Source organism: Vigna umbellata, chromosome 11, assembly GCF_029865625.1.
Source record: "Vigna umbellata cultivar VRB3 chromosome 11, Vumbellata_1.0, whole genome shotgun sequence".
Classification (NCBI taxonomy): domain Eukaryota; kingdom Viridiplantae; phylum Streptophyta; class Magnoliopsida; order Fabales; family Fabaceae; genus Vigna; species Vigna umbellata.
This window is the reverse complement of record NC_142175.1, coordinates 4,364,682-4,380,768: the sequence shown is the minus strand read 5'-3', so window position 1 is coordinate 4,380,768 and position 16,087 is coordinate 4,364,682. Positions and strand designations below refer to the sequence as shown.

The window sequence follows — 16,087 nt, the reverse complement described above, 5'->3', positions numbered from 1 at the left end:
CCGGACGGACCTTGAAGATCGGGTGAACCTTGCAGACCGGACGAATGAAGCATTACTGAAGATTGAACAGGCGGGGCTCAGGGCGGACGGACGCTGCTCCATGCACTAGGTTGATGACCGATCGGACGTTTCTCCATGCAGCCCAAGTGGTCGTCCTTCTCCTTCTCCAAGTCGGGCGGGCGGGCACCTGTCAAAGGCACTCCGACGCTCAAGTCAGTAAAATGACCGAACGATTATAATAAGAGATGCAAGTAATGCATAATATGTAGCGTGTGCAATGTGGTCTGAAGTCATACCTGAGACCTCTATTTATACTAGTTGTGATGGACTTATGAGCTTTTACCTTTCACTGGTCTAATGACGGCCCAATGACACCTTAACCTGCATTAGGGTCTTAACAAGTTATCACTATTTATAATCTAACCGTGCGGTCGGCCTGGTGGTCGACCGGCCGGTATGGTAGGTCGGCCTAGATAGAGCCGTTTGGCTGGTATGGGTGGTCGGCCGAGATAGAGTCGTTCAGTTCACGGGGTCGGGAGGACCATACAGTATAGGCCCCCCCAAGCCCGAGCATGATTTAGTTATGTGAAGGGGTTTTATGCACGACCTTCCTGATACGTATGAGATCTCTTGTTTTGCTTTTGTCTTTAAGTCCTCTCTGCTTGTTGAGTGGATGGAAGACAAAATCGAGTTGTGCCTTCGTCGGCCGAGCTGGATAATCTATTGATCCTTACTTTAGGTAACAGGTCGCGAAGATCCACGGTCGCCCACTGTCGGAGAGACCGGCCGGGATATCTTTGTTCAAGATCCACAATCGTGAGGCCGAATGACCGAATGATTGATGTCAAATTTGGCAAAGTACTTAAGGCCACGGATTACCAAGCCATAGGGGCTGAAAAGCTGAGGTCAAGTTATGACCGGACAACTGAGGACAGGTGACCGTGATCGAATGGTCAGGCCAGAACGTTGATTGCCAAATTTGGCTAAATAAATGTGAGGCCATGGACGACCGAGAGGAGGAGGAGTTGAGGCCTTTAGAGGCCAAGTTGAGGCCAAGAAATGGCTGAACGGTTGAGGCCTTTGGAGGCTGAGTTGAGGTCGAGTAGTGACCGAGAAGGTGAGGCCTTTGGAGGCCGAACGATTGAAGCCGAGGAGACCGAACAGTTGAGGCCAAGAAATGACCCAACGGTTGAGGCCTTTGGAGACAAAGTTGAGGCCGAGGAGGCTAAACGGTTGAGGCTTGGGTGGCCAAGTTGAGGCCAAGAAATGGCCGAACGGTTGAGGCCGAAGAGGCCGAACGATTGAGGTCGAGGAGGCCGAACGATTGAGGCCTTTGAAGGCTGAACGGTTGAGGCCTTTGGAGGCCGAGAAGTTGAGGCCGAGGAGCTCGAACGGTTGCAACCTTTGGAGGCCGAGAGGTTCAGGCTGAGTAGGCCAAACGATTGAGGGCGATGAGGCCGAACGGTTGCGGCCTTTGGAGGCCGAGAGGTTGAGGCCGAGGAGGCCGAACGGTTGTGGCCTTTGGAGGCCGAGAGGTTGAGGCCGAGTAGGCTGAACGAGTGAGACCGAGGAGGCAGAACGGTTGAGGCCTTTAAAGGTCGAGGAGGCCGAACCATTGAGGCCGAGGAGGACGAATGGTTGCGGCCTTTGGAGGCCGAGGAGGCCGAACGGTTGCGGCCTTTGGAGGCCAAGAGGTTGAGGCTGAGGAGGCCGAACAGTTGAGGTCGAGGAGGCTGAACGGTTGAGGCCTTTGGAGGCCGAGAAGTTGAGGCCTTTGGAGGCCGAGAAGTTGAGGCCAAGGAGGCCGAACGGTTGAAGCCTTTGGAGGCCGAGAGGTTGAGGCCTAGGAGGCCGAACGGTTGCAGCCTTTGGAGGTCAAGAGATTGAGGCCAAGTAGGTCGAACGATTGAGACCGAGGAGGCCGAACGGTTGCGGCCTTTGGAGGCCGAGAGGTTGAGGTCGAGGAGGCCGAACGGTTGCGGCCTTTGGAGGCCAAGAGGTTGAGGCCGAGTAGGCCGAATGACTTAGGTCGAGGAGGCCGAACGGTTGAGGCCTTTGGAGGCCGAGAAGTTGAGGCCGAGGAGGCCGAACCATTGAGGCCTTTGGAGGCCGAACGGTTGCGGCCTTTAGAGGCCGAGGAGGCCGAACGGTTGCGGCCTTTGGAGGCTGAGAGGTTGAGGCCGAGTAGGGCGAACGAGTGAGGCCGAGTACGGCGAACGAGTGAGGCCGAGTACGGCGAACGAGTGAGGCCGAGTAGGCCGAACAAGTGAGGTTGAGGAGGCCAAACGATTGAGGCCTTTGGAGGGTGAGAAGTTGAGGCTGAGGAGGCTGAACCATTGAGGCCGAGGATGACGAACGGTTGCGGCCTTTGAAGGCCGAACGAGTGAGGCCGAGGATGCCGAACAATTGAGGCCTTTAGAGGCCGAAGGTTGAGGCCTTTGGAGGCCGGGAAGTTGAGGCCTTTGGAGGCCGAGAAGTTGAGGCCGAGGAGGCCGAACAATTGAGGCCTGTGCAAGCCCGAACGGTTGGGACCTTGGAGGCCAAGGGGTTAGGCCTTGGAGGCCGAGTAATTGACCTTTGAAACGTCTCGGGCGGCAGGGTATCTCGTTCACCGCTTAGCCAAGTTGACAGGGTGTCCCGTTCATCAACGTTGACTTTGAAACGTCTCGAGCGATTGGGTGTCCCGTTCACCGTTCGACCAATTTGACAGGGTGTCCTAGTCATTAACTTGGATTTTGAAAACAACTCGGGCGGCAGGGTGTCCCGTTCACCGCTCGGCCAAGTTGTCAGGGTGTCCTGTTCATCAACTTAGTTGTGGCCTTTGGAGGCCGAGTTTGGGCCAAATGGTTGAATGAGTATTTGTGAGGCCATGGACGGCCGAGCAGTTAAGGCCGAAGGGCCTAGTATTTGATGCCAAATTTTGGTTAAGTACTTATGAGGCCGTGGACGGCCGAGCAGTTGAGGCCGAAGGGCCGAGTATTTGAGGCCTAATGGCCGAGAGCTTGAGGCCCAATGGCCGAGAGCTTGAGGCCCAATGGCCGAGAGCTTGAGGCCCAATGGCCGAGAGCTTGAGGCCAAATGGCAGAGAGGTTGAGGCCAAATGGCAGAGAGGTTGAGGCCTAATTGCCGAGATCTTGAGACCAAATGGCCGAGAACTGGAGGCCTAATGGCCGAGAGGTTGAGGCCTAATGGCCGAGAGGTTGAGGCCAAATGGTCGAGATCTTGAGGCCTAATGTCCGAGAGCTTGAGGCATAATGGCCGAGAGGTTGAGGCCAAATGGCCGAGAGCTTGAGGCCAAATGGCCGAGAGCTTGAGGCCTAATGGCCGAGAGCTTGAGGCCTAATGGCCGAGAGCTTGAGGCCTAATGGCCGAGAGCTTGAGGCCTAATGGTCGAGAGCTTGAGGCCTAATGGCCGAGAGCTTGAGGCCTAATGACCGAGAGGTTGTCGCCGGATACTAGGTGCCGATTTTGGATAAGGGGTTGAGGTCGGACGACCAAGGTTGAGCAAACGAGGACGAAAAGCCTAGTTGAGGAGGCCGAGCGGACGAATATGAAAGGTTGAGTAAACGTCCTTTTGAGGCATCGCTCACTGGTTCCTTGTGACTACAATGGGATACTCGCTCGGCCCCACGGTGGGCGCCAAATGTTTTGGATATAGGGTTGACGTCCTATACTCAAAACACTCAAGGTTGTTTTGATGGCCGGACGGACCTTGAAGACTGGGTGAACCTTTTAGACTAGACAAATCAAGCATTATTGAAGATTGAACAGGCGGGGCTCAGGGCGGACGGACGCTGCTCCAGGCACTAAGTTGATGGCCGATCGGACGTTTCTCCATGCAGCCCAGGTGGTCGTCCTTCTCCTTCTCCAAGCCGGGGGGAGGGCACCTGTCAAAGGCACTTCGACGCTTAAGTCAGTAAAATGACCGAACGGTTATAATAAGAGATGCAAGTAATGCATAATATGCAGCGTGTGCAATCTGGTCTGAAATCATACCTGAGACCTTTCTTTATACTAATTGTGATGGGCTTATGGACTTTTACCTTTCATTGGTCCAATGATACCTTAACCTGCATTAGAGTATTAATGAGTTATCACTATTTATAATCTAACCGTGCGGTCAGCCTGGTGGTTGACCGACTGGTATGAATGATCGGCCGAGATAGAGCCGTTCGGGTCACGGATAGGGAATACCATACGGTACACTAGTCAATTTTTTAACAAGTTTCTTTTGTCATATGGAATTGGCAAACATCACCAACAATAAAATAAACCTTTATGTATTTTCCTTTTGGTACGAGATTAACTTACTTCTATGTTCATATCGCCTAAAAGCATTTGTGCTTTGTGAGATGTAAAATAAAGCAACATAGTATTGTATCGTCTTTCTGACAAAACACTTGCATCTTTTATGATCTGTTATGCATTAACCCCTTGTCTTTTATACCAAGCATGATGTTTTTATACTAACTATTTAGGACTTGGTCAAAATTATAAAGTGTTGGACTTTTCTCTAACACAAAATACATTAAGTGTAATCCATTTATGCATTAAATGCACTTCTCTTCAAGCAACATCCTAATGACTAGTTAAACTTCATTAAACTTATTTTGTCTTGATCCGAAAAATTTATAAAAAAAACAAATGTAAAAAACCCAAATCTTTTTCAAAATCGATAAAGCAAACTGGTGAAATAAAACAACTTTAATATGTATTTCAAGAAATCATTGATTTATTGGAAACTTCAAATAAATTCTCTTGAGAAATAAAAAATGAACATTTCTTATAACATAGAATATATATATATATATATATATATATATATATTATAAACTATGTCCATTTATATAAAATTATATAAATATATATAATCATAACATTATTACTTTTTTCGATTAATTTTTATAATGTTATAATTATATAACAGAAGTAATTCTAATTTGTTATAATTACATTAATATAATATATGTATATATTTTTGTAAACCATTTTAATTTTTATCAATTATTCCAATTAAACAATAAATATACTTTTAACTTTAAGCACTACATATTTCAAAGACTGACAGAAAGAAAAGTTAGGTAAAAAAGAAAATACATAAGATGACAAATTATTTACACCATAAAAAAACAATTGCCAAATCCAATTTTGATATGGTTATAGATTATAGATTAAAGGCTTAATAACACTGATGATCCCAATTTTTGTCAGGTTTATTTGAAATGGTATTAATTTTTTTAAACTGTTCAATATAGTTCTAAAGATTACAATTTGTGTTCAATTTAGTCCCTTTTACAAACGTCATTTAAATTGTTAACGGCCAACTGTCCACCTATGCAATCAGTGAATGAGATGTGATTTATTAGCTGACGTGGACACTTTAAGACAGAGTGAGGTGAATTTATGGTATTTGAAAATGTATTTTTTATATTTAATGAAACTCATCACTCTCCCTCTCTGCCCTATACTCACCAAACCCCAATCCTCCGATCTCTTCCATTCTCTCAAACTTGCCGCTTCAGCTTCTCTAACTCGGGCCCTCTACCCTAAACCTCTCTCTTCGTTCTCGACACAGGAAGTAGCCTCGTCTGGATCTTGTTACCAATGAGGAGCATTAGTGTCTTGAAGATAATGATTTTGAAGATGTTACAAAGTAAAGAATATGAAGACCCTTGTTGCATTAAGTTTAAAAGCATTTCTGCATAACAGAAGATACCAGGACCGAGCAATTAGGACCGAGCGGTCAAGACCGAGCAGTCATAGGCAATGACCGAGACCAAGTGAGGTATGACCAAGACCGAGTAGTGGAAGGCATGACCGAGACCAAGCGAGACATAAATATGACCAAGCGGTTGGACGGTGAAGCAATGGTAGGAAGGATTGAGTCTTGGCTACTGAGCAGAGGCATGATTGAGGCCGAACGGTGGAAAGCTGTAAGGAGTCGAGGCCGAACAGTGAAAGCTGTAAGGGCTAAAGCCGAATTGTGAAAAGCGTTAGGGAATCAAGCCGAACGCAGAAGACGGTGAGGGCTCGAACCGAACGGTGGAAGGAGGTGAAGAACTGGAACCGACTGTTTGAAGAGTTAATTCCCTAACCGTTCCAAGTCTCGCAGATAATCGATTATCACTTACAATAATCGATTATCACTGACACTTGTAATATGGATTTTCAGTTTCTAACACCGCACGAACCTGGGCTTATAAATAGAGGTATTCACAGCTCTTAGAGTTTAACTTTTCATTTTGAGAGTATTAAAGCTGTGTGCCTAAGGGAAGCTCTCTGAGAGTGAAAAGGAATCTATGTCATTTGAGAATACAGTGTGTCTGAGGAAGTTCTCAAGTGATAGTTCTTGCTCTTATGAAGTCTTGTGAATAGGAGAAGCACGCGCTTTGTGTGTCAAAGGTCGGAGTTGTTCTCTTCAAGTTGGCTGAGTGTTCCTACTTCCAGTTCGTTTGTCGAAGGAAGCTACTTCCGGTTCGTTTGTCGAAGGAAGATTGTTCCGTTCGTTTATCGAACGAAAGGTGTTCTCGTTTCTTAATCTTCATTCACTATCTTATAATCCGTACAAACTGTGAAACTGTTTTTAGTGAAAAAGATTAATCACTATTCATAGTGATCATTTGTATGATTTTTGTACTTCCTATACTCTTTATATTTTTCGCACATAAACTCTTTGATAAAATGTTTATAAGAAAATTAAAGGAACCATTTTTTAAATTGATCGAACACGTTTTACGTTATTTTATACCGCTGCACGACTCGACGATACAAGTTGTTTTAACCAACGGAATCCCTCCACCCTCCTCCCCGCTGCATCTGCTCCCACCATCTCTTCCCAAACATTGACCCCACCAAATCCACACTTTCATTCCCAAAAATCTGCTCCCACCGTCTCCGTTAAATTCATCACTGTCTATCCTAGTTTATTTTCATAATATTGCGTGGTTTGGTTTCATCAACAAGCAAAATTTTCACAATTTTGCAGGTATCAAGTGACGGATATTTTAGGTTTGTTTGTTTGTTTTAACGTTTAAAAAAGTATAAAAATTAATTAAAAATACTTAAATTTATTTTAATTTAAAATTTAATTAAATAAAGAATTAATTATGTTATATATATATATATATAAAATGTTGTTTAGCATTTTCTTAATTAAAAGAAAAAGAACCTTAACTTTTATGTTGTTTAGCGTCAGCTTAAAAGAAAAAGAATTTTGGAAAGGGAAACCAAAAGACTATGTCAACATACATTAGCGCCATTTTCGTCAGGTTAAAATATTTTGATACCAGCAAAATTCTTACTGCTAAATTTTCACAGTAAAAAAATATTGGTGACATTATTTTGAGAAATAAATAGTTAAATTGAGGGTTGGTTCAGATGTTAATTTGATGTGTGAACTTCAGGTTGGTAAGCATGCGGTTTTGTCAATCCTTCTTGCTACATTTGCCGGGCTTGGTGTTGTGATGAGTGGAAGTTGAATTGTTTTGGAAACTATTAGTGCTATTAAGCCTAGATTAAATAAACAACCTACCCATAAAAAATAAATTCACCTTAATAATTTTGAAATTAATAGTTGAGTTGTTTGTCTTGAAAGTAATAATTTTTTATTGATTTTATAAAAAAAACTCATGGTCTTTATATTGCATATTGCGTTCGGCATGATTTAAAAGAAAGACATTGAGGCACCCAAATTGGTTCTGTAATCAAAATCCAGATTGAAAGAGAAGCTAGAAGAATGGGCGATTACCATTTCGTGTACAAGGACGTAGAAGGAGCCTCTACTCAATGGGACGATATCCAGAGAAAGCTTGGAAATTTGCCCGAAAAGCCACCCGCTTTCAAGCCCCCACCTTTCACCCCTTCCTCTGATGACCAACCCAAAGACAAAACCTGGATCGATTCCAAAACCTCCGAAGAACTCGAAGACCTCGAAGACGACCTCGACGATGATCGATTCCTCCAAGAATATAGGTTCTCCTTCACCTTTTTGGTTTTTTCAAGGTTTTTCTTTCGTGGGTTGGTTTTGTTTTTCTCCAAGGTGGTCGAGATTGAACAAAATTTGAAGCTTATAAGGATTTTGTTGATGGGACTCTTTGTATTGTTTGCTTGAGAACAAATGTATGAGACTTGTATTTGTGTGTTTATTTTATTTGTTGATGAGTACAACTTGGTTGGGAATTGTTGTGGATTTGATATTTTAGAGCAAATTAATGCTTAGGAGTCTGTTTAATTACCCTTTTGTTCCATATTTTGTATGTTATCAATACGATTTTGTTAGGTATTGTTTTCTGGATTAACATTTTATGGTGAATTAAAGCTTAAGAGCCTATTTTCGCTCTTGTTTATGGCTTTTTTGCGCTGAACTTACTTGAAAAGTAGGAATAAATGAGATTATGAGAAAGCAAAATTTGGTTTACTTGCGTGTGTGTGTGTTTATTCTACTTGTTCTTAATTGAATCATTTTGCTGTGATAGGAAGAAGAGGTTGGTTGAGATTCAAGAGACAGCTAAAGTACTTAGGTTTGGATCTGTGATTCCTATTTCAGGATCTGATTTTGTTCGAGAGGTGTCACAGGCTCCATCTGATGTTTGGGTGGTTGTCATCCTTTACAAGGATGGGTATGATTTGATTTTGGAATTTCTTTGATTCTATAATCTATAGCTTTTCAGGGTCATGTTTCTTATGGTGACTGTTTATGTGTTTTTGACAGGATTCCTGAATGTGGCTTGTTGATGCAAAGCATTGAAGAATTGGCAAGAAAATATCCTGCAACAAAATTTGTTAAGATAATATCTACAGATTGTATCCCAAACTATCCAGATCGAAATGTTCCGACTTTATTGGTTTATAACAATGGGGCAGTTAAAGGAAATTACGTGGGTCTGCATAGTTTCGGGCGAAGATGTACTCCTGAAGGTATTTATGTCTAAAATTGCCAGCCTCGTAGTTTTATGTTCTTTTATTTTGATGGAATTAAAGGCCAAGCTTTCAGAGGAGTTTCTAACAATAAGTGATGCAATTTTTATGACATACTAGAACTAGTTTAAAGGTTTTTGCTTCCAGTGTGAATGTAATCCTCATCAATTTTGTTAAATAATTGTTATAGTGCTGCCATAAGACTATAAGGAGGTGTTCTTCAACCCCTCTGCCACAGGAAATTTGTGAAGGGAGGCCAACTATCAGCACCATGGACCACAATGGTCTTTTTTTATGGTGAAATGTTGGCCTTCATCTGCCACTGATGACCGATGACCTTGATCCTGATAACTATCTGCCTAAATAGTCAAATTTTGTTTTGGTCTACATCATTTTGATAACATTATTACATTTAGGTAGTGTTTGGTTAGCTGCTCTGTGGCTTTTCTTCTCCTTAAAAGGAGGAGGAGCTGACACTCTTTTCATAAAAGCTCTTCAAAATTGAAGTAGCTTATTGTTTTAAAGGAGCTTAAGATCTGCTTTTGCGGATCTTTTTTGGCAAGATTACAATTCGAATCCAATCTTCATCTCTTTTCGGTTTTCTTTTCTCGAAACAAGTTGGAAACCTAAACTTCTTGACCACTTGACTCTCGCTGCACAGCAAATTTCCTCCCAGTTATTGCAGTTCTCTTGCGTTACACTGTTATTGTTGTGGTGTTTAGACCTAAGGTACTGAGATTTTCATGTTGTTTGTTGGTTTAATTTACTGACATTGGATTCCTTGTTCTTGGTTTTGTACTCTGTTCTCTGTTTTGTGTCATTGTTGTACTCTTTGATGGCAATGTAGGAAGTTAATAATGAGAAAGCCACGTGGCAGCCACTTGGAGCAAATGAGTTTAATTCTGTTATGATTTTCTTTATTGCATTGTTAGTTGGTGCAATGCACATCTATAAATAAGCAACCTCTAAAGAGAGCTGAGGCATTCTGAATTTTCAATCAAACACTTTTTGTAATCTTTCCTCAAATCAATATATTTCTTTGGATTCTATTCATTCATTGGAATCCCTAAAGTTCTGTAGTTCTTCAAATAGTTCCTATTCCTAGTTCTACCTTCACCAAATGGTATTTCTCTTTAATTTTTGAATTGTGACTCTTTTTCTCTTAGTCTCTACCCTTTAGTTTTGGTAGTCATGCCAATGTCATTGGCCCTCCATTGTCTCACACTCCACACCTCATTCTTTGTAGACAAATTTTGTGTCAATCCACTTGATTGACTAAGTAGGTTATTTTTTTCTACCGAATCGCTTTTACCTTAAATGAAATTTTAGGTTTGTAAAAGTGTTAAGATTTAATTACAAGGTATGACTTAAGAATTCCACACTAAATTAAGGGATTCTACAATGCATGTTCTAAAGCTTTGGGCTCTCCAACTAAAAGAGCTAGCTTTTGTGGTATTGTTCCTCTAAGGTTCTTTAATAAAAGAATATATAAAGCAAAGTAGCAAACAAAGAACTATTTATTTATTTTTTTGAAGTTGTTATTTTTCCTTTTAATTTAAAGGAGCTGCTATATTTAAAAAGAAGAAAAGATAGAGCAAACATCAATGTTGTATTTTGTTTTCTTTCTTGCTCATCTATATATAGTCTCCTTGCCACTTGAGATGTAAATTAGTAAACATGTAACCATGTCATTACTACCCTACTAATTTGTAAGATTAGCAGTGCAGACATTGTTGTTTTTACCTTATTTAGTACCCCATCATTAGATTTGTTGCTTTTACCTTTGTTAGTGCCCCATGATTAGATTTGTTGTTGTTTTTACCTTATTTAATGTTCCTTCTAGGTATGACAAATAAACCTACAACCCGTGGGTATTGACTGAATACAAGTATGAGTATAGTAATATCTTCTTCAATTGGGTATGAGAATGCGGATGGATATTCGTGCGTCCCGTTTATATATAACACATACACACACACATATATATATATATATATATATAAAAGATTTTCTATTTACATATGTATGTATGTATATATACATATGTATACTTCTTTTCACAACTTTTGTACAATTATGTTCATATTTTTATGTCTCATTTGAATATTTATAATTTTTTAATATTTTTATTTAATGTGTATTTTTTGACATGAAAATATTTAACTCTCAATATAAAAAAATTATCTTTATTATTTTATTATTAATTTTTATTTTATTTGAATAACTTTTTTTGCTAAAATTAATTATCGCTATCTCTCAACAATTTAAATAGGTTAATATTTGAAAAGTTTTATTAGATCTTTAAGGTATTTTTAATTTTATCATACTCTTAATTATAAATACGTATTTGTTGTGTAATTTCTAACTCATTATTATAAGTGTAATTTTATCATTATAATTGTATAAATAAATTATAATATAATAATTTAATGTAACTATTATGAATATTTTTTATCATTGAATATATATTGAAGTTTAAAAAATTAAAAATATGTTAAATTTCAATTATTATTAGTTTAATTATTGTTTTTTTTGTATGATTTTGATGTGTTGTATTATAATTTTTATTAGCGTATAAAAGAAAAATTTCATTAGAATTCAACAAATTGAAATAAAGAGACATTTAAAATAACTTTTAATTCAAAAATTTGTTTTCCTTTCATATTTTTTAAATATTTTTAAATTATATAAACTAATTAACGTTTTCAAAATTAATAAATGTTTTGGTTTTCGTAAATATGTTACTTGGTGAGGAGGAGATGATACAAAATTTAATTTGGATAAATTTTTTCTTTGGAGATAGATATTGGATAATGAAATCTGGCCTTGCTTGATTTGTCCCTAAATCCTTCTCTTACCTTGCTTACATTCTTTAAAAGTTGTGTAGTGATAACACATTGAATTATTTGCATTGTGGAATATCAGGTGTTGCATTAGTGTTGTGCCAATCGAATCCTGTTCTTAATGATGGTCATAGTAGAAATGAAGCAGTCATTGAAGGAGTCCGCAAACAGTTTATAGAAAAAATTGTTGCTGATCATGAAGAAGAAGGTGATGATTACTCAAGTGATTAACATTTCTTTTCTCTTTCTTGTGTTCTTTTCTTTGGAGGTGGCTGTGTTTCCAACTTTCTTTTGCTCTCACTTTTAAAATTTTTCCTAAAAAAACACTAGTGCTAATGTTTAAGCATGTGTTGTATAGTAATGAGATGATTTTGTCAGCTACTATGTGTATCAAAGTGTTTTACTTTTTGTAAACTTATGAAGTCATGCACGATTCAATGAATGAAACACCTTTCAATTAAACATGAAATCCTCGATATTGGTTTGGCTTTCAACAATGATATCTAAAACAAATTAATGTGCAATAAGATTAAATAATTTTAGAATTAAGTATGTTTTTTATCTTTAAATTATTTTAAAATATTGTATTTTTTCTAAACCAAATTATATATTTATTTTATTCTTTTGTTTTCTGAAAATGATGTAAATATCGTTTTTAATTGGTGATAAATTTTTTATCTTGGATTATAAAATAACTTTTACATGTTTATTACAGAGAATTTGTATTAGATTTATAATTCGGGTGAAATATAATTTTTAAAAATAATTTGTAATAAAAAATATATTTGACCAATAAATTTAAATTATTTGGTAGTGAAATACTTGAGAGTTTTTGGTTGATAAAACAAATTTGGCAGAAAACCATATTTGTTAATGTGGGGCTAGTGTCGGACATTGAATTTTTGTTTTTTTTGCTTTTTCGAGATTGTAAAACGATAATTTGTAAGATGATGCTAAATGAAATAGTAAGTATTACTTGATTGAATATATTTATTTATCTTCAGAAAGAATATTAGAAATTAAAAATAGAGATTAAATATTTTAGGGAAATTAAAATGAAAAGAAAAACATTTTACTAACTAAAATCAAAATTCATGTTTTTTAAGAACTATAAGAAGAATGATTTCAAATTTCTTTAAGGATTAAAAATAAAAGTGTATGGGAACCAAAATAGTAAGCTGTTAATTTATAGGACCTGAAAATATATTTAAGTTTATATATATAATTGTAAAAGGTAAAGAATTTGTGTATGATATCTGTTAAAATAATTATGTTTAAATAGTAAATGAGAAGTAATTTCCATTCAATATTGGAGTGGCCACTTGTGGGGTGACCATTTAAACACACTACCACTTAAAGAGTTAAAAGTATTGTTGTCAAAATAGGTTAGTTGGTGGCATATGGTGGGTTAACCATTTAGTGAGTCAATCCAATTCGACTCATTTATTAACGAAATAAAACAATTGAATTTGATTCGGACCATGATAGGTTGGTGGGTTAAACAAGTTGATTCACTAACTCACTTAATTACATGGGAGAAAAGAAATAAGGAATCAGACACTTCTACAAAGAAAAGAGGTTTCTGGAAACAAGCGTGGTCTACAGAGCATCACATCCTAGAAACAAGCACGATCTGCGTTGGAGAGCTCGATCTATGTTGGGGAGCTCGGTCTATGATACACTCATTCCATGGCTGACTTAAGAGGATTCCATGGACCATGAAGTAGAACCGTGGTGATGATGGAATGAAATAATAGAAACAAAGGAGAATGACAATTATTTGATGTAGACTACAAGAAAAACGTCATTATCTATGGACAAAATCCGCATGTAAGGTCTAAAATCCGTATATAATGCAGTGTTACATATGAATTACATACAAACAAAAATCCATATGTAAAACTATCGTAGATAACATTACATACAGATTTTTTCGTATGTAATTACATACGGAAAAATCCATATATACAAAAAAATCCGTATGTAATATTTGTATGTAATTATATACGAAACAATCTACATGTAATTACATATAAAAAAATCTGTATATAATTATATATAGAAAAACCCGTATGTAACGTTGTTGTTAGTTTTAAAGAGTTGTTTCATTTAGCACTACATAAACCTGTAATATGCACACAACCATACACCACAATAACTTTAATTCAACATCATACCAAGCATTTCACAATATATATTACATCATTGTTATATTAAAAGAAAAGTATAAAAGCTAGAACTATTAATGAAACTTCTTAATCTAAGACACTTACTCACTGAGATATAAAAGAGTTTTTCTATGTGATGGCAACCTCCTTGGCTAGGTTGGGCCAAAGTTAGGAAATGTGCATGTAGGAGCGTTTCCTTGGATGAATGGTAAGGGATGGAGGATGAACTTCTTTTCCTTGTGGTGGAGGGTGATCTCATTGGTAAGACCATTATGCATGGTTTTCTTGTCAAATTGCTAAGGCCTACCTAATAGGATGTGGCAAGCTTCCATAGGAATAACATCACAAGTTATTTTATCTTCATAATTTCCTATGGAAAGTTTGACCTCCACTTGTTGGTCTACTCTCAAATCCCCTCCTTCATTGAGCCATTGATGCTTATAAGGCCTTGGATGGGTTTAGTAGTAAGCTCCAACTTTTCTATCAACCTTGTGCTACAACAATTGCAACATGACCCACTATCCACAATGAGAGAACATGTTTGATTTGAAATTTTACATCTTGTGTGAAAGATGTTCTCTCTTTGGGTTAGGGTTTGCAGATGAGGGTGGTTTTTGAGGACTCTTCTTATCATGAGAAGATCTCCCTCACAAGGAAAGGAATCTTCTCCTTCACCTCTTCCTCAATTTCATCTGTACACTCTTCTTGCTCACTTTCACTACTATATGTGTCAATACCCCTTAAGATGATGATTCTTTTTGTGGGGCATTGAGATGCAATATGTCCCCTCCCTAGACACTTAAAACACTTCATATCACCAGTGCGCTTGGAGGATGTTGATCCATCTTTGGGTTTCTCAAACTTCCTAGGAGGCTCCTCTCTTTTGATTTATTTTCCCTTCTCTTAAAGTCTCTTTTGACATTGGAGCTAGAGTGGATAGTTTTCAAACCTTTTCTCAGTAGTTGTTGCTCTACCTTAATGAAAATTTGTACCAAGTCATTTAAGTCTTAATAGGGCAACAATTCCGCTTTATCTCTAATCTCAAGATTGAGACCACTCAGAAACCTAGAGATGATGATATCTTCTTCCTCTCTAATTCTCGCCCTCATCATGTAGAGCTCCATCTTTTGCCTATAGCTTTCTATGGTCATGTCTCTTTGTTGGAGCCTTCGGAGTTTGTCCATTAGCTCCCTATGATAATATGAGGGAATATGCCTTCTTCTCATGGCACTCTTTAAGTCATTCCAATAGGTGACTTAGGGAAAATTAGAAAGCCTTCTTTCTCTCACAAGGGAAGTCCACCAATACATGGCATTCCCTTGGAAACTCAAAGTGACCAATGTGACCTTTCTCTCTTCACTCACTTCATGACACTCAAAGAGTTGTTCAACTTTCAATTCCCAATCTAAGTATGCCTTAACATCTTCTTTCCCGTGGAAATGGGGGATGTCTACTCTAACCTCTCTTGGAGGGTGCTCTCTTTGAATTCTAAGTAGGGGAGGTTGATAGTATTGATGAGCAAACCTACTATCTACCTCATAGTGTGTGTGTTGAGTTGGAGTCTTAGAACTCCTTCTCGTGTGACTCCTACTCCTACTCTTAGTTTTTCTCTTGGTTTTTCTTATCTCTTCTTGAGTTTTCTCTTGTTTTTCATTGAGAATTCTAAGTTCCTCATCCAATTTAGCAAGATATTCTTCTCTTTCCATCTTTTCTTTTTCTTTCAAAATAGCTTCTTGCTTTTGTCAAATTTTTAGTGACTTTAGTTCTTTGGCCAAGTTTTTCAAAGTAGGCTTGACCTCTTCACTAGAGTCACTACCAATTTCAAAGGATGTGGTCTAAGACATTCTCAAAGTTTTCAAAAATATGCAATGTAACAAATAAATTACTTAGAATTTCAAGAGAAGTTCCCTAGGAGACTTAAGGAAGTAAAAGATGCCCAAGTTCACTTCCAGGAAAGGGAGGTGAATCACAAAGGATTGCTTAAGAACCAAGTCTTTCCTAGCCAAAGCTTATCTTAGGTACTCTTACACTAAACTACCACAATTAAGGAAAACAATAAATCTAAACTATGTAGCCTAATGATGAATTAGAAGGAACTTTTGTTCCCTCTTACCCACCAACTACAAATTTCACATAAATAATAAATGTCCAATGTTCTTT

The 16,087-nt window shown here is 38.2% G+C and overlaps 1 protein-coding gene and 1 pseudogene across 1 annotated transcript; one reads left to right on the top strand and one right to left on the bottom strand.

Moving 5' to 3' along the window:
* The first annotated feature begins 7,648 nt into the window (after positions 1-7,648).
* LOC124831972 (uncharacterized) lies at positions 7,649-12,173 on the top strand. Its single transcript, XM_088101424.1, has 4 exons — positions 7,649-7,971; positions 8,475-8,618; positions 8,711-8,916; positions 11,842-12,173. The coding sequence occupies exons 1-4, from the start codon at positions 7,736-7,738 to the stop codon at positions 11,988-11,990; spliced, it is 735 nt and encodes a 244-aa protein (XP_087957550.1). The 5' UTR covers positions 7,649-7,735; the 3' UTR covers positions 11,991-12,173.
* Positions 12,174-14,333: 2,160 nt separating this feature from the next.
* Positions 14,334-15,633, bottom strand: LOC148190813 (uncharacterized; annotated as a pseudogene).
* Positions 15,634-16,087: the final 454 nt, after the last annotated feature.

Coding starts and splice junctions, on each gene's coding strand:
- LOC124831972 (XM_088101424.1), top strand. CDS start 7,736: ATGGGCGATTACCATTTCGTGTACAAGGACGTAGAAGGAGCCTCTACT. Junction 8,619..8,710: donor GTCATCCTTTACAAGGATGG/GTATGATTTGAT, acceptor TGTTTTTGACAG/GATTCCTGAATGTGGCTTGT. Junction 8,917..11,841: donor GCGAAGATGTACTCCTGAAG/GTATTTATGTCT, acceptor GTGGAATATCAG/GTGTTGCATTAGTGTTGTGC.